This window comes from Cucurbita pepo, unplaced genomic scaffold, assembly GCF_002806865.2.
Source record: "Cucurbita pepo subsp. pepo cultivar mu-cu-16 unplaced genomic scaffold, ASM280686v2 Cp4.1_scaffold000239, whole genome shotgun sequence".
In the NCBI taxonomy this organism is placed as follows: Eukaryota; Viridiplantae; Streptophyta; class Magnoliopsida; order Cucurbitales; family Cucurbitaceae; genus Cucurbita; species Cucurbita pepo.
Genome location: NW_019646493.1, coordinates 42880 through 62134, shown reverse-complemented (window position 1 = coordinate 62134; position 19255 = coordinate 42880). Strand labels below are relative to the sequence as shown.

Below are 19255 nucleotides of genomic sequence, written 5' to 3'. Positions count from 1 at the left end.
CACTCCGATGATCATAATGATCATCGAAGTGAGGGATCTTCGCTAAAGTTTTATCTTCACTCATACGCTCTATTTGATCACTCTAAAATTGCGGCTCTGATACCAATTATTAGGTTTGACATAACTAAGCCAGAAACCTAAACAATTGAAGTTTGAAGTGATGATATTATTGAATACTGAACTTGGCTTTTCATAGCCTTACAAATAACCATAAATAGAAGGTATCGGAAACAAATAAACAAATTTGAAAAATATTTAAATAGATCCCTAAAAATACTCTAACTATTTTGACCTAATCAAATTCTTCTAACATTAGGGCCGAAAGAAACACCAAAACATGCTTTAAAAGATCTATTAGTTATATACGTTCCTCCTTTACTATTCATGTTAATATTAAACAAAAATAAGGATACTTCGTTTTGTTTTTCATTCAGAGTTCACAGTATGATAGAAACTTGCTCAGTTTACTGATATCAGATGTTGCCTGATTGTTGGAGGGCTTTCAAGAAAGGTACGACCTATTGTACGTTGGTGATTTTATTTCAATAATGCAGAAGTTTGAACATTTACCTGGTATCCTATATTGTAATGTATTTAAAAAAAATCCGGTATGTACTTCACATAATATATCAAGGTTCTGTTTCATCATAAATGTGAGGGTTTATTAAAGAATCAAAATGCATTATTGCAGGATTGTTGGCTTCTTTTTCCTAGAAATATGTTTGATTTTGCTCTCATTTATTTGGTATAAGGGTATTTTATTAATTTAATTTTGTTCAGGAGCAAGAGGCTGCCTTAAGATCAATGCCAGATGTGGTTGTGGCCACTCCAGGACGCATGATTGATCATCTACGCAATTCCATGTCTGTGGATTTGGATGATTTAGCCGTTTTAATACTTGATGAGGCAGATCGTCTTTTGGAACTTGGATTTAGTGCTGAAATTCGTGAATTGGTATATTTTGGCCACTTGGTGCACTTTTTATGATGGAAATTGTATGAATCTTTACTACGTCTATTTCCTGTTTGGTATAAAGAATTCTTGATCTTCATTTTTAAAGGTTCGCTTTTGTCCAAAAAGGAGGCAGACAATGTTGTTCTCTGCTACTATGACAGAAGAAGTTGATGAGCTCATCAAGCTTTCATTGACTAAACCTTTGCGCCTCTCAGCTGACCCAGCTACCAAGCGGCCAAAAACGTTGACAGAAGAGTAATTTCCAACTTGACTTCTCATCTGGAATTAATTAATTTACTTATTTTTGTAAATAAGTCATATATTAAGCTGAAAGTCTTTTATCTGTTAGGTGACTTTTTAGTTATCAAGAATGTGTATTCCACTTGCAGGGTGGTCAGGTTACGTAGAATGCGTGAAGTGAACCAGGAAGCTGTCCTCCTTGCTCTGTGCTCTAAGACATTTACTTCTAGAGTTATTATATTTAGGTACTGGAATGCAATAAGTTCATGAGCTCTTGCTCAACTTTGTTATTGGATTCTTTTAGTGGGAGGGATGCATCTAATTCATTTACTAGGTAATATATCTGACAGGGTCCATTTTTCAGACTCTTAAAAGCTCGAGAATTTTAACTTTATCATTCCTTTTGTTTTATTATTTTGTTTTCTGTATTGCTTGAGAATTTTAACTAAATCATTTTTTTTTTTGGACCCTTAGTGGAACCAAACAGGCAGCTCATAGACTAAAGATTTTATTTGGCTTAGCTGGCCTTAAAGCCGCCGAGCTTCATGGTAACCTTACCCAAGTTCAGCGTCTTGATGTGAGTGATTTTCTTGTTAATATGTATAATTTTGGAATCATTAAATCAGGATCCTCAGTGTTCCCCTCTCTGATCATTATTTTGATGGTCTTATGTAAGGCCTTGGAACTCTTCAGGAAACAGCAAGTGATTTTCTTATAGCTACTGATGTGACTGCTCGGGTGAGAACTCATTTTTAATTTTGTTTGTTTTTTGATCTATAGATATACAATATAGTTGAGGAAAAATCAGCTACATTAATTTTACTGATACTTTTGTGGCAATTTATGCTGCGATTGAAATGCTGAGGTATTATTGGTGTTCAAACTGTTATAAACTTTGCATGTCCTCGTCATCTCACCAGGTAGATATTGGGTTCTGATTTGTGTTATTTCTCACCTGCGACCTTATTTACTTTTATTGGCATCACATCCTTATTTTCTCTTATGGAATATTCACTTTTGATTTAATTTTAAACCACATTTATGCTGTATATTTCATATTGGTTGAATGTTTCTCATTAAAAAAAAAAAAAAAAGAACACATTTATTTAATTGTTTTTCTTTATGGAGCAATCAGTCTGGTACCCTTGTTGTGTTGGTATTCTGCATATGATTCATGCCCATGTGTCTTGTTGACTTCCTAGTTTTCAAGTGTCAAAACCATACTATGAACGTAGAAGAATGTCATGATGCGACTGAGGAGGACAGTGCATCATCCAACATACCATATAATGTGTGCATTAAAGAAGAAATGAGACATAAGTAAGATATGGGCAACCAGTAGACATGAGCGTCACATATAGGCTTGTTGAAGGGTCGGGTAGGGCCCCAGGCCTTAACCTTGAAAGTCGGGGTTCCGAAGGAAATTTAGACATGCGGTTCTGGAGTTAAGTCCGTCCATATAAAATATGAAAGCTCACTAAATTTGGTGTCAATTGGACACTGGATGGATGCTCCACGACACTGTAGATTCGTTCTCCACCACCCCTGGGCCATGTGACCTAAATCATGTCTACACCCACCAATTTGGAATTGCCTCAAAATGTATTTATAGGGGGAGGCATGATGTCAGCTTTCCACCACCCGTGGGCCCTGTGACCTAAGCGAGTTACTCTGTGGCACGTATGTGTGTCACAATGAGGGCGAGTGTTCTGAGACGAGTGTCTCCGATGACTTCCTTTGAAATGGGTCTTTTAAGGACAGTACCAAGCAGCACGGGGTGCCCATATTGTGCCCAACCCATGTGTCGGAGGTTGGATTATGCACCTGCTATCCAGTACGGGATCCATAAATGACATGTCATGGGTACGGGAGGGCCAATGCCTCGATAGAACTCAAATGGATGAATGTTCGAGATGTCTCGATGTTATGAACGACACGTGGGCCCTTTCTCGATGACATGACCGAGTGAGTTGCGATGACCGATGATACCCCAGGTTGAGCCGAATGACTTAGCCTAGCGTACAGGCAAGTCGATTGTGCCATAGACGATTTAACATGCCCGTGCAGACGGCGTGTGTTGCCGAACAAGCTTGGATTCCGCTCAAGTGATGTTCGGTGGCAAAGAAAAATCTTGCTTGAGGTCCGACGAAGCCGCAAAGCCGAGTGAAAAATGTGAATGAGGCTCGAGTTCTCCCTTAAGGCTTGTCGTAAGCGTGTCAAGATCACGACACCACACGATTGAAGAAGTACGACCGTAGCATCTAGGATTCTTACATGAAGGGAATGTCTGATTTTTTCCCCTTACTCTTTATGCTTCATTTCCTTTCACTCTTCAAATATCTTTTTAATTTCAGATTTTATTTATGCTTCAAATTCGAATTTACAATTTTCCTTGATTGTATTATATGCACCAAATTTTAGGCTTCTTTTATGACAAATTCATGATTCCTTGATCCAAGAATCAACCACATATAAATTTATGATAAGGCATGCGTCAACCGTTATTTATTTATTATATATGATTTTTTTTCCTGTTTAATAAGTAACTGAACTTTCCTTTATTTATTACATATGATTAATAGAATTGATTACATTCTTGACTTTCATTCTTTTTGCAGCTATGTTCATCCAGTTGGTCGTACTGCAAGAGCTGGTAGAGAAGGATATGCCGTTACTTTTGTGACTGACTGCGACAGATCTCTTTTGAAAGCCATAGTGAGTGTTCAAGGCATTTGAACATTGCATGTTGTTATGAGTTTTTTTTACATTAAATTCTTATTACTTCCATCAAGTTGGGAAAATAAAATTGAAAGTTACTGCCTTTTAAGAGGAATCTTTTGTGACCTGGTAGCTAAACCATAAGATACTAACAACACTGCGATATANAGAAGGATATGCCGTTACTTTTGTGACTGACTGCGACAGATCTGTTTTGAAAGCCATAGTGAGTGTTGAAGGCATTTGAACATTGCATGCTGTTATGAGCTTTTTTTACATTGAATTCTTATTACTTTCATCAAGTTAGGAAAATAAAATTGAAAGTTACTGCCTTTCAAGAGGAATCCTTTGGGACCTGGTAGCTAAACCATAAGATACTAACAACACTGCGATATCAATATATTTGTGGCAGGCTGGGGTTTGTGCTATTTTGTGGAGTCCATGGAGTGAGTAATAATAGAATCTTTAAGGGGTGGGAGGGATCTTTTAGTGACATGTGGTTTCTTGTTATATTCTATGTTTCTCGTTGGACTTCATTGTTGGAGTTTTTTTCTAACTATATTCGTTAGGTCTCATCTTCTTGATTGAAGCCCCTTTTTATATTGTCTCCCTTTTTTTGTGGGCTTCTTTTTTGTATGCCGTGTATTGTTGTCGATGAAAGTTTGATTTTTTCATTAAAAGATAATATATCAAAGGAAAATTACAAAATAACAATAGCCTTGTAAGGTCCCTAACACTCCTCTTGATTATCAAAATACTCCAAACTAATAGCATAGAATCTCTCCTACATTACCCATAGCCTACCGTACTAGTACTCTCACGGTAGCCTGAGGGATTGGTTATGTTAAGCTATCTGGAATCTATTCATCTTTCACCTCCATTTTGTAATTATAGGATATCAACTTTCCTATCTTAATGGAGGTGTTTTCTTTATAAAAAAAATATTATCTCTGATGATAGGACTTTATTTTGTATATATTTCATACATCAATGAATGGCTTATGTATCCTATCCACACACACACAAAATCAAAACCACATTCAAATTTTTACCAAACTGACATCAGAGATAGTAATCTTTGTCCAAAATATTTTCAGAGAATAAATTGTTGTCTTCGATGGAATTTAGGGCTGAATTATATTGTATATAGATTAAATAACTTCCATCTGTAGGCCAAAACTTTATTCCAGTTTAGGGCTGAACCGTATTGTATATAGATTAAATAACTTCCATCTTTATTTATTTTTCACTCTGGTTGGCAGGAAGATGATCTGCAAAGAAATGAAGAGAAATAAATGTACAAGAAAATAGGGTAACATAGATTATAGATATACAACCCATTAATTGAGGAAAATAAAGGGGAATCTACAATATCTACAATATCTAATACCTTGTTTGCATCTCTTTTTTCTGAGGGTTTGCGAGGCCTTTAGGCTGTGGTCATTTGTCTCTCTTTGCATTTACTAGTATATTGTTATGGTTAGTTGTATTTATCTTGTTGTGAAAACTTTAACCAATACGTTCTCTGGTTTGCTTTTTATTCGTACTTTCGTCTCTGTTTTTATCTTCCAAGTTGTATTATGAGTTGCCAGTTTTTCCAAAGCATCATATATTGCAGTGTAACAACACATAAACTCTAATTTTACTGGAACTTTTTTTTATAAGAACTTATACTGGAAGTTCTCATTAACTCTGGTTGTTATTTTCTTTCTTTGTGTACTCAGGCAGAAAACATGATTGTTCATCAGGAAGAAATTTTTTCTCGCCCTAAAAAGACTTGGTTTATAACTGAAAAGGAGAAAGAGCTTGTAGCGAAAGCAGCTAAGGTAAGTTCTTGTTTCTGTATATGCTAAAGAAATCCCAATTTCTATAACGAAGGTTTGGATTTTCCTGATCGTGTGATATGGACTTCGGCTTTTAAGCTTCAGCTTGCCTTTATGATTATGTGGATTCCTCCCCTTTTTGCAAATTTTAGTATGCAACATTGTGCTTTGTGCTTTTTCTATTTTTTCCTCAATTAGGTATCTTCGTAAAAGGGAAAGACTTCTAGGAATGAGGTCTTAAGTGCTCAACATGCTGAAGATCTTAGGATGAAAGAAAAGAGGAAGCGTGAGCATGAGGTGCTCTAACATTGCATGAACTAATGCTCTTTCAGATATTTAAAATTTGTCAAGTAGAATCCTAATAATGTACTTGATGATATGTATGGTTTGAGCAGAAAAATTTGCCCAGGAAGAAACGTAGGAAACTGGAAGCAGCTAGGGAAATGTTGGAGGAAGAGAGGCAAAATGAAAAAACAGGCGTATGACTTTCTTTTTTTACCCATTATCACATTTAAGTACTGTATTCTTTTAATCCATTCTATTATAATATCCTACACGTGAGGAAGTTAATTTTAGATCCACCATACATTATTGTAACTTAGTCGCTTGTCACACAATTTTATTGACTGCAGGGCGATGGAGAGAATAAGAAAGACAAGTCTGGATTATCACTTGTGAAACTTGCCTACCGTCGGGCAAAAGCAGTAAAGGCTGTGAAAAAGGCATTTGACTCTGGCAAGATTGTGAAGAAGCAAAACCAGAAAACTAAAAGTTCTTCTCAGAGAACTCAATCAAGATCCGAAGAGATGCGAGAGATGTTCCAAAACGATATGAGCGAACAGAAGCAGAAACGACGTGGCAGTGGCGGTGGTGGTAATAAAAAGTCTAAGCAGTTTTTGGTTCCAAAATTTTGTTTGGTTGTACCATTTTCTATATATATATATATATATATATATTTTGTAAGTTCACTCATTGCTCTTGGTTCTGATGTGCTAAAAGGCACACCCTATTAACACATTTTTTTTCAATAGAGTTGTACCATGACCAATAGAGTGGCTATTATTAGTTTTCATAATTTTATGGTATTTTAGTTGAAGTTCAATATTAGTTTAGTATATGGGACTTCAACATCTATGAAAGAAAAAAGTACTTGGGGCGGTGAAAGCCTCGAGGAAGGACCGAAGGTTTTAATTGTATATTTATGTTGGTGTATATTTTAAATTAACATGGACTTCCTAGTAATAAAGTTTGAAGGCTACTAAAAAGTGTTTTTAACTTAAAAATGGAAAAAGAAAAGTTTGAACATGACCATCATCCCTCTTCAAAGTCCCCTCGGCCCTCGCAAAGGCTGATCTATAGTTAATATAAAAATGTAATCTTCAGGAATAACATAAATTCATTAGATGTAAAAAAGCATCAACAGTTCTGAAAATTTTGAAATGTTATTTAGAATTTGTTAAACAAGTTGTTTCAAATAGAAAATATATAAATTAATATTAATCTTCACAAAAAGGAGAAATTAATGTAAGAACGCAATTGAACTCATAAGAAATTTGTTTTATAGCAAAATTAAGTACAATAAAGCATGGTACATAGTAAGAGATAGTGGCAAAAGATACATAAGTGATCTTAAAGAAAATTCCTTTGGTAGCTTCCTGAAGAAAACCTGGAGCCTAAGCCTTGAGCCATGTTCTCAGGATCGAAATTTATGGTCTTCCTACCAGCAGTTAAATCCTTCTCACGATCCCAAGGCTTCCATGGATGTTTTCCCACCCACTCTTCTTCTTTCTCTCCCACCTGCTGCTTTGATTTTTTCTTTCCACCACTGCTTCTCGCCCCTTCACGATGCTTCTCTATGAGCGGTTTGGAGCGTTTTTCTCGATTATATTTGTCGACTAAAGCGGATTCAGAACTATTCTTCTTTGCTTCTTCGTTTGAAGCAAGTGCAGCGGCTTCGTTGTATGCTTCCAAATAACTGATCAATCAAACACGACGCTAGTTAGTATTTTGTTATGGACAAGAATTGGAACTAAATGTTCGAGTCTTCAAGGTGACAAATGCTTGCCTTGTCTTCGCTTTCTGCGCTCTGTCCGAAGGCGTATCTGTCCAAACACTAGTGTCGCCACGGCCTTCCTTGGAGCCCTTGCTAAATCTAGAAGATTGCATAGTCATGCCAGGCTGGAAGAGAAGGAAATAAAGTTTAAAACGCAACCTTGCTATTCATCAAGTTAGAGCATACTGCAGAACTAATGGTTTTGAGTTTACAAGACATCAAAACAACGATTTTGAACCTTCGAATGCTAATGTTAAGTAAATGAAATGAAATTAAGTAAATGAAATGGATCAGCTCAGCAGCCATTTTCAGAAATTTACAAGGTTTAATAAGAAATCACTATTTTCCTGAAGTATTACAAATATCACAAAATAGTTGCAAATTCAAAAGAGTTTGAACAACTTAATTAAAATGGTGAGACACAACTTGAGAAAAAGTGTAGACTATTTGAAACAGTAAAGCAGAAGAGAATTAACACCTACAGAGTAAAAAACACAAAAAAAGGAATGCCTTACCTTTCTTTCAGGAGGTAGGCTTGTCATCCATTCATCTCTTTTTGGTTCTACTTTAACTTCATCATCCATGTTCGCAAGGAGTTCATCATCACCCTCCATTGATATTCCTGCAGACATAGAAGTTTCACCAACCAGATTAAATAAAGACATGCAGCCTCAAAAAACGAACAACTTCTAATTGCAATTTTTCATGTACAGCATCCACAGCAAAGGTGCATGAACTGAAAGCAAACACAACTCATCAACTAATCTAGATGACTGTAATAGCCAGTCAATGTTAACTGTTGTGTGTTAAAGTACGTTAAATTGAAGTAGACATGTAAATAGCTGTTTAAAGTTCCTATTTGAATCAAGCTTATTGAGATTTGTTATTAGATTTATGACTCGAACATGCTTGAATTAATTGAGATCGATTTATGAAAGCCTATTAGTTATTGGTAGCGTACTGAAGTGCTCCTAAACTGTGAGAGTTTTATGAGATTGAATGTATGTTTGATATATAGATCGATTGACTATTGACTTGATAAGGCCCACTAGTGCTTGTATGTATGTAAAAATTTGGGTATGATTGAATAAAGTATACATGTAAACTTTTAAAATCATGATAGGTTTTAGTTATGCTTTTAGTTACGCAAATTATAGTACTCAGGCTATAATTCATGATTATAGACCCTATTATTAGGAGATTATAGGACCAGTTATTAGGTTACTATGTGAGATCTATTAGAGGTCAGCCAACCAATCTTTAATAGTGAACTTGTCTCGAGGAAAATGAGACTATATAGCATTGTGTGGCTGGCAAAGGCACGGGCTACTCCCCATATGTTTATATTGATGGGGTACAATACGGGGACTATTAGAGGGTGTCGTTAACCTTTAATAGTAAAATGTCTTGATAGATAGAGTTTGTATTTATATGGGAAGAGTTGACCTAAGATATGCCCTAGATACATATGATATGTAGTGCCACCAGATTCTTAGGTGGGGATTGTTGAGGATCTCCAACTATCCTCTGCCAATAAAAATGTTTAGAGGAGCAAAAGTCCACATAATATCGAGATAGTTGACAGGCTGAGTTGTGCCCCACATAGTTATTACATATGAGAACTGCCAAAAAGTCGTCAACTAATCTCTAGTGACAAGTTGTGTGATGTGCCAGAGGTGATATATAGCATTGGAATATACTATTCCAAAAGTTCACGCCTCACCTATTTGCAACTTGAATCGATAGCAGGGAAGTAGTAAGAGCATAGCTAAAACATGTGAACTCTAATGAATCCAACCACGGAGACATGCTCAAAAGAGCTGGATCACATGGCAATAATGGTCTAAGCTCGATGGAGCAAGATAGCGTAAGCCAATCATTGAGAGCTCAAAGGTTGATGAAAAACCAATCGTTGAGTAGATCATGAGACATCGATAATTGAGATATAACTCAGAAGAGCTACACTATATACCCATCATTGAGACAGGTCAACTGACATCAATGATTGAGATAGGGTCAAAGGAGCTAAAGGATGTAAATCCAACTATTGAGTTAGGCCAAGTGATAATGGATCATTGAGATAAGCTCGAAAAAGCCAGATGAGATAATATTAGAGAGTGAAAACCTTACTATGAACCCACGGGAGCTGAGTAGAACCTGATGTAAGACTCATTTAGTATTGATTGGCCCAGGAGTTGAGTGAGTCTTATTGATAGTATTCTTGTGATGGTAAACTATGATTGAGAGTCTAAGTTATCACATTAGGAGGCATATAAGTTGGACACTGTACTAATTCTTAGTGAGTTGGTGCCTAATTATAAATGTGCTACTCTTTTTTTAGAAGGTACGAATGGTGTAACGTGCATACTGGAGTTGAAGGGCGATAAGGCTATGTGGCTTAGAACTCTAAATTGTATTTTCATACTGTAAGCTTCTGAAATGTACATCAGAGGGTATAGAGAGTTGCATATATAAACTGAATTGGTTTTGTTTCTTGTGCTTTAGTTGCAGCCCTATTGATAAGGGTTGAAAAATGCGGGATGTAACAATGACAGTATCTTATTAATGAATAGCTGCAAAATTGGTACTATTATATTGAACATTTATTCATTAGATGTGATATTCATTTATAGCAATTGGTAAAATTTTCAAATACTAAAAATTAATTAAAATTTCTAGGGTGGTGATGGGGCTACGGTCAATTCCATTCCCATCCCCACAAAGAAACTTGCAATCTCTATTTCCCTTGTACCTTTTTCAAGTAGCCCAATACCCCTCCCTCTCCTTTCAGGCACATGAATAGCAAATAAAAGAAGATAACCTAGATAGAAACTAATGCACCAATTGCATTATTTCATCAATCCTCTTTACAGACTCTGTTATATATATATGCTGAGCTTTCATTAACACAAATGAAAGAATATACAAAGGGCATACAAAAAAACAAGCTCACTCTTTACAGATTCTTAGTGACAACTGCAATTAAGATGGTTTAGTTTTATCCCTATAGCATGAATAGAAACTCATGTTCCCACATTAAAACAATCTAATAGCCTAAAACTAGGAGAAGAGAAGGATAAGAACAAAGAAGAACCCAACTTGCAAGAAAAAATTGGCCACATGAATAGACAGATGATCTAACCTTGTGATTTTCTCCATTTTGCAGCCTCACGCATACCTCTTAACTCAACCTATAAAAGTAGAAAATATTAAATTCAAACTTGACCATTTCTTCCCTACACGTACATAGAACTTGAATCAAAATAAATACTTTAAATTGCTCCTGTTCCTCCTTGAATTTAATCTTGTCATCCAGTGCCTTCCGCTGCAAAGTAAAACAATATATATCAGAAGCTGGTCGACTTTTCAAGTCAAGCAGATGCAACTACCAATGTGATCAGGTGAGAATATAAACTTGAAAATAATTAGCCATCTGGCTGCATCAGCTAATGAAACATTTTTCATTGTTATATTTGGAGGCCCTTCATTATTCAATTGTGCATTTAGGGAACAAGATATTTGTTTTTTTTGTTTTTTTTTTAACGAGAAACAATTTTTCATTGATATACTGAAAAGGATTAAAAGTTTAAGGGATACATACTCCCAAAGAGAGGGGGAAAAAAAAAAAAGAAAAAAAAAAAAACAGATGCACAACCATTATAGCAACCATGAACAAGAACTTTAAATAAACCTAACAAAACAAACACACTGCTTATACAAAAAATGACCATAATTAACTTTTGCTACCATTTTCAGAAACTTGAGAAAACTGGGGAAAGTCTTCCAAATTTGCTTCCAAATCTTCTGGTATAGTTTTTACTTTATACTTCTTAGATATGGCGGCGTAAGCATCATTAGCTCTTGTACGTATTGGAGAAAAATCTCTAACTTCTTTGGAAAATATTTTACTTTGTAAATAACCAGTTCATGACAAATCGATTCAAGCTCTCCATAAAAGCGGAATTTGACTACCTAAAGGAAGCTTCAATAAGAAAGACAAAGAAATGCACCGAAAGACTATTTGAGGAGAAACAACACCGTTCCTAAAAGACTAAATAGGTGGACGAATGACCATTAAACTTTCATGGAATTAGTGCAAAAACAACTGCTTTGAATCAAGATAACTGAAACATTACTTGGAATCACCTAACTCTAATCATCTCCGAAGTCACCAAAGGTCTATACACCTTAGCCACTCATATTATATTGGCCAACAGTTAAAGTTTTTAGATAACGGGGTTCTATGGCCCTTGTAGATATTAAGAAAGACCTCTCTTCTGGCAGGAATTACGCTGCTTTTTTTTTTTTTTTTTTTTTATAAGAGACAATTTCATTGATGAGTGAAACTTACCGGAGGGATGTATAATCATGGTGTTTACAAAACCACAAATTTTTTTATTTTTATTTTTTATTTATTATTTTTATTATTTATTTATTATTATTATTTTTATTTTTATCTTTTTTTCAATTTCAATGCAGGCAGCCAAACCGTCAAGAAGATTAAGGGTCACCATAGCCTTCAATAACTTTACGTAAAGAATGTTTTCCTTCGGATCAATTTTCCAACTGTAAATGATAATCCCAAATTAGTTTCCATTTTCCATCCAATGGTAAATCCAAAATCATCGCCAGTGGACTTCAACAGCCCCTTATCAGTCAAGAAGGGGTTGATGATTAAAATTGCTTCAAAATAATGTTCGAGAGTTCGATGTTCATTCCATAAATTGTGCGCACAAAATCTTGAGACCACAAAGAGCTTGCTAAGTCAACTCCTACATTCCTTTTTCTTTGTTGACCCAAAATGAAAAAGAAATCTGAAGCTTACTCAAAAAAACTGCAGAATTGTTATTGCCCTCAACAACCTTTGAATGTGTCCTTACTATCTCAGCATACCATCAACAAGAATTCACCTTGTCCTCAGGAATTACATCAACCAACTGCTGTTGTGGATGCTCCTTTGAAGAAAGTACTTTATTTTCAAATTTCAATAAAAATTTCCTTATCTTCCAAAAAACTAATCATACTTAATTATTTGGACAAACTGGAACAGTCTCTGCCAACCCCCGTGGGAGGCCAAACAACACTCTCAAGAAACCATCATTGTTGAAGCCTAAACTTAGATAAACATAAGTATATCTCTATCTTTCTTGAGGAATTTAGAAAAAAAATGGCATATGCAAAAGATCTAACAAAAAACTCTCAAATCAACCGAGATGTTAAAGGGATAAAGGGAATAATTGTTTAAATGTGATATCTTCAACAAAAATTACTTCCTTTACTCTCCAAATACAGAAAAATATATTACGAACACGACTCTTGACTTCCATGATGAGAGAAAGATACTAAGCAATACCAATCAACTGAAAATTTTAAAAAAATTGGACTGAAAACTAATAACCTCAACTGAACGGACGAAAAGAAAAGAACTCCAGTGATGAATGGAGGCTAAGAAACCAAGGACAAGAGGAGAAAAGGAGAGGATAAACTGTTTACCCTACCCCAAGCTCCTTGTTGTGTTTAGAGAACCAGATATTTCTGAGAACATTTAACATTTTCATATAAAGAACAATACATCCTCATTTGTCTTAAATATCAAATTTCTAGAATAGTTCAAATCCATAAGAATTCTTTTTTCCATCTAAATCCCATAACAAAAAAACTCAAGAAAAATTTAAAAAGAAAGCAGTGTTAGAAGACCAAAAACATGCACGAATACAAGTGCCAATCAATATTATGCAAGAAATGGTGAGATTCTTTTTGTACATCATGTCAAGAATGTAGTGTACTCAAAATTTACAATTTATCTTTTTTGAATAAAATTCTATATCTCTTGAAATCTGTTCACATGACAAGCATTATAGTTTGCAAATACAAGCTAAATATTGGTTTCAACAAGGAAAAGTGACCGGGCAATTAAAAGAATTCTCATTATCAGAATCAAATTCAAACCAATTGGGGGGAAAAGAATTACCTTATCAGGATCTTGTAATTCCTTAAAGGCGTTATTCAATCTAATAAAAGCTTGGTTGGCCTGAGGATGAGAGCATTTGTCTGGATGCACTAAAAGTGACATCTTCCAATACCTGAAGAAAAATGCACCAGAAATTATTAAACAGTTCTAAGAATATATTAAAAAGATCAAGTTTACCCAAACCTATTAGTTTGAGTTTTTTGAAATACAAAATTCTAGTCATTGTCTAAAGCTAGTGCTCGGAAATAGTAAACTAAGAATGAAACAAAAACCGCTATTTAAAAAGGATGGGTATTGAGGAACAATCATAGGTTCATATATGAATGCCTTAAGTACCGTTTTTTTTTTTGGAGAGAGTTGTAGTATATTAATAACTCAAAACCATACCTCTTCTTAATATTTTCAATAGAAAGGTTTCGGTTCAATCCAAAAATGTCATATGGACTATCTCCCTCAACATCCATAATTCTTGCAACCTGAGATGAAATATGATTGGTTAAAATATTACATTTTCATCAAATTCTTGTGCATCTGTTTTTTTTTTTTTTTTTTTTTTTTTCTTTGACAAGAAATGAAAAAAATACAAAGGCATACAAAAAAAAGAAAAAAAGAAAAAAAGAAAAAAAAAGAAAAAAAAAGCAAAGAAGAATGAGTCAAAACTAACTACAGAAATGAACTCCAATCCAAAAGAAGAAGACCAAGGTCATAATTACGTAAAGGCCTTTTGACAGACGCACATAAGGAGGCATTAAATCTAACAATTTCCCAAACCTCCTTACCCGACTAAATACCCCAGAACACTTTGCCTCTGAAAAGCACCTCCTCCAACCTAGATGTGGCTGGTCTATTCCTTTTACGTAAAGGCCTTTTGACCAAGGTCATAATTACGTAAACGCCTTTTGACAGATGCACATAAGGAGGCATTAAATCTAACAATTTCCCAAACCTCCTTACCCGACTAAATACCCCAGAACACTTTGCCTCTGAAAAGCACCTCCTCCAACCTAGATGTGGCTGGTCTATTCCTTTTATAAAGAGATTTTTAACTTCAAGTGATATCCTTGGGTAGAACAACTCACTTTTCAACTTATCATTCTTGTAGCAATGGAAATAAAATAAACTTAAGACTCCTCTTCCTATTAGCATCACAACAATGAAAGAATACACGGGCATACCAAAAAATCAAACCCACTAAAAGAAGGATTCCAATGCCGTCTATTGAGATTTAAGGAATAATTACAAAATAACCGTGTCAACGTCGCCCAAAGAGAAACATAGAAACTCATGAGAGACCAAATATACTTAGGCTCTAAACTCCTCCAAAGGTCCTATTTCTCTCACCTCACAACCCCTACAACAAAGCACAAACACCACCATGCCACAAGAACTTCCTCTTCTCTTGAAACGGAGGATGGAGAAGGAACTCTTTGATCACCTCCCGGAGGTCTCAATGTCTAGCACACAGGCAACCAAAACTCTGAAAAAAGACAAATTTTCTAAGAAGGCTCTAACCGACATAACCGAAGGCTCTAAGAAGGAAACGAAATAGATAGAGATACCATTCAAAACAGAACAAAGAGAGTCAACCTACCCCCTTTGAAGAAAAAACTTCTCTTCCAATTACCCAATCTCTTTTGCACCTTCTCCCTAATAGAATTCCAAAAGGTGAAACATTTTTGGTTACGGCCAAGAGGGAGACCTAAATAGGACGAGGGGTAAGTGTCAATTTCACAACCCACCAAGCCAGCCAGCCCATCTTTCCCACTTGTCTGGCTCATAATTAAACCAAAGATTTGACACTTACCTCTTAAGGCCTGACATGGATTTGAAGAAGGTAGGACGTGGCTCAAAACAAGGAAAGACTCCTCCTTATCATAACCGAAGAAAATAGTGTCATTTGCAAGTTGAAGGTGAGATAGGAGCACTCTATCCTAACCCACCTCAAAACCCTCAACAACCTTGCCCTCCGCCCCTCTCGAGACCAATCTAGTGAGAATGTCCACCACCAGCAAAAAGAGAAAAAAGGAAATAAGACCACCTTGTCTCACGCCTCTAGTAGTGTTGATCCTCCATCTGGATTTATCATTAATGAGGATTGAATACACCAATCTAATTCAACTCCAAATCCAAGAGTAAGAGAGAGATTTAACTAACCCTAGAGGAGAGGGTTGACAATCAACTCAACATATGGCATGTCCTCCTTTTCCAATAATCTTGGAAATTTGATACAACATCAGGAGATTTAGACTTGAGAATTTTTTTTCTTATTCGATTTTTCCCACCAATCTTACATCAAGTATAAGTAAAAGCAAACCTCTTCAAATCGTTCTGCCTCATTGGCTGTTTCAGCTTCTGCAACCATAGCAGGTGGTGGAGGCCCAACAAATAATTCATGGTCTTCCTCCAACTCAACTTCCCTGAAAATATAGACGAGATGGAAATAAGTTATTTCACTAGTACCTACACCGTTATCCTAAACAAAAATTTGGATCTAAAGATTACATGATCAAATAAACAAAATATATAACATGTCGTGGAATACCTAAGCTCAGTTTGTGCTTCGGTTAGTTTTGCTGCAGCAGCAAGAAGCTCAGCTGATGGCATTTCAGGGCCAAGCATCCTGAAGCAAAATATGAAGGAAAAGTAACTGAATCTGATGCACGGCTATTTAGGATTAAGTAGCTAAGGAAAAGAATTACCAATTTTTTGTCAAGGTACATATGAAATAACAATAAACATCTTTTATGAAAAAAAGAAAAAAACAAAAATAAAAAACATACCACATGAGGTACATTAAAAAACTAATAATGGAAATACTTTTAAGATGCAAATGTTAAGGACTGGTTCATTTCATATTCCAGATTCATGCTTCCAATCACTTTTCAAAGCTAATTGGGTATTACAAGCTATATAGAATGAAACGGGGAAGTAAGCATAATTACCTTCTTTTAGGACCAGTGGCTTCACCATCTGGGTGTGTTAAATCTGACACATTCTCCTTGCTTGATTGTGTGGTTTCTGTATTCAAAGGTGGTGATGACTTATTATCCGGAGTTACGGAATGGTCAAACTGGTTCTTCTTTTGTTCCATATGAGTTTGAATAAGCGGTCCAATAGCTTCTAGAGTGGGATGACCGTTGGAAGGTAGTAGGAATACCCTCTCTTGAGATTCTTCAAGGTTTAATGAAAGGAACAGCTTCTTTAAACGCTTGGCCAAAGTCCTTTCAGAAATCCCACTGATATCAACAGCTTGTCCATCATCAATCATACTGAGAAGCTGTTAATGAATAAGATTACGAAAGTAAAAAAAGTGAGAACAATTATTAAATTTAATGTAAGAGAATTAAGAGATAGTAAAAATAAACAGCAGATAAGTTTCCAATGTCTTGTATATCATCTATAATTCTTAGAAGCTGTTGTATATGAAGAAGACCGAGGAAAAAAAGAATCAGACATAAGAGTGCCGCGGGGTAGTAAAAATAGATAGAAAATATGTGCTAGTATCAAGAATGTGGATAAATCAACTAGCAAATTAAATATTTAACCAGAGAAATTTTTAAACCATCAAATCAATTTACTTGATTTTATACCCTATCCCATGACCAGATAACTTTTTTGAATAACAGGTCCCAAAAAACTTCAAATCATAAAAACTTCGAGAGGACTAGGAAAATGAAAAATTTATGATTCTATGTCAAGCAGTGCTGGTATATCTACCTAGTATCTACATACTTATCCATTTTTCTAAAGCAAACACTTCGAAAGAAAAATAGGAAATTTCTTGTGGAATTGTAACAATGAAGGGAAACTAAACCATTTAGTTGATTGAAAAATTATGTCATCATCACCCAAATTAAGGAAGTGGAATGAAGCTTTGATGATGGTCATTAAGGCTTCCTAAAAAACCAAATGAGTTATAACTTAAGGAGCAAGGTAACATAAGCATTTATGAGAAAGATGATCTAGGTTGTTTGAAAAAGAGAGGAAAGTATTCCAAGACCAGAGCCCTTAGAGCAACTTATCAAACTAAAACCTAGAAGAACATATACTTTTTGAACCGAACCGAACCTCAGAACAAAGATTGAAGAGAACATCCATTTATCAAGGTTCCTCAAGCTACTGTAATTTCATTTTTTAAGAGAACCATGACTCACTATTCCCATTTTCTAAGAAATGACATTCCAGAAAATGACATGCTCTTTGTAGAATAGTCAAATCCGGTTGGTTAAAAGAACTCATAATTAACCCTGAAGATTAAGTACTTTTCAACTCCCAGCTAAAATAACACTTCTTCTTGGCTCTTTCTCGGATAATCACCAGTTTTAAGACCATCCCATCCAACAATGAAGCAAGAGCATCTCCTATTTTTGGTATCAGTATATGTTTCTCAGTTTCATACTCCCTGCCTGAAATGAGCCACCCAACTCAAACGAAATTCCCTTTCCCAACAAGAATTCAAAGATTCAATGCATACCCACAACAATGTCAAATGAAAAATATTATCCGAACAAAACGAAAGCAAGCAAGACTTGAAGGAAAATACCTGTTTTAAATCATTCCCAACATCAGGAAATTCCTTCAGAAGCTCGCGTACAACCACTTCAGGCTCAATACTTCTCAACTTCCGTCTCTCAAACTCGCTGTCACTAGAATTCCCTGAACGTGAGGACTCAGCATCACTTTCAGATCCATAATCATCCCTCTTTCTCTTGGCCTCCCTTCTCAATTTCTTCTTTCTCATCTTTCTATCTCTCTCCCTATTCCTATCTTTTCTCTTCCTCTCCCTATCTCTAATCCTCGACTCTCGCTTCTTGTCCTTCTCCCTCCTTGAACTGCCACTGCGGCGATGGCGGCGCGACCGCATAGAAGAGCTGTCCGAGTTATCTGAAGAGGACGGTGACGATGAAGAAGGCTCTGAATACTCGGTACGCTTCTTCTTCCTCCCACTTCCCATTGAAATTTGCAGAGATTTAGTTGGATTGAAAAATTCAGAAACTAGCCCAAGAAAAGAAAAAATCAGTGCCGGAAGCGGCGATTCCCTACTGGGCGCCGAGATTAGCGCGCCGCTGCCGAGGACAAGCCACCACAGAGGTGATAGAACTGGTTCGCCGTCGAAGAGAGCTGGCCGTTGATAGGAATCGGGTGGCAGGTGGGGTTTGATTGCGTGGGTGGTGGCGTGAAGCTTGTGGGTGGGTCGTGAATCGAACGCCGGCGTTGCTGATCGCCAAAACAGCCCCGATGGGCGTAGTAGTAAGGGGGCTACTAGACGAAGAGGAAGGAGGGTAAAGGGTAGAAGTTCTTCCGCCTCAACGTTCTTGGCTATGGAAAATTAGAGGGGATGGGTTGATCTACACAAATTTTATAATAACACAATATATTATATTTTAATATTCTTTTTTTTATTTATTTATGATTTGATGGATACTATATTTTATTTTATTTTTAATATTTAATTAGTCTATATTTAATACTATTTTTAAATACATGGTTTATAAC

General features: G+C 35.8%; 1 protein-coding gene and 1 pseudogene across 1 annotated transcript; one reads left to right on the top strand and one right to left on the bottom strand.

Moving 5' to 3' along the window:
* Positions 1 to 288: 288 nt before the first annotated feature.
* On the top strand, positions 289 to 6831 carry LOC111784586 (annotated as a pseudogene).
* Positions 6832 to 7271: 440 nt separating this feature from the next.
* On the bottom strand, positions 7272 to 19111 carry LOC111784590 (DNA ligase 1). The gene is made up of 12 exons (XM_023665240.1): positions 18806 to 19111; positions 18303 to 18737; positions 16702 to 17036; positions 16302 to 16379; positions 16074 to 16176; positions 14147 to 14235; positions 13760 to 13871; positions 11060 to 11113; positions 10931 to 10979; positions 8304 to 8410; positions 7801 to 7913; positions 7272 to 7710 (listed from the first exon to the last, which is right to left on the bottom strand). The coding sequence occupies exons 2-12, from the start codon at positions 18711 to 18713 to the stop codon at positions 7365 to 7367; spliced, it is 1797 nt and encodes a 598-aa protein (XP_023521008.1). The 5' UTR covers positions 18714 to 18737; positions 18806 to 19111; the 3' UTR covers positions 7272 to 7364.
* Between the last annotated feature and the right edge of the window lie 144 nt (positions 19112 to 19255).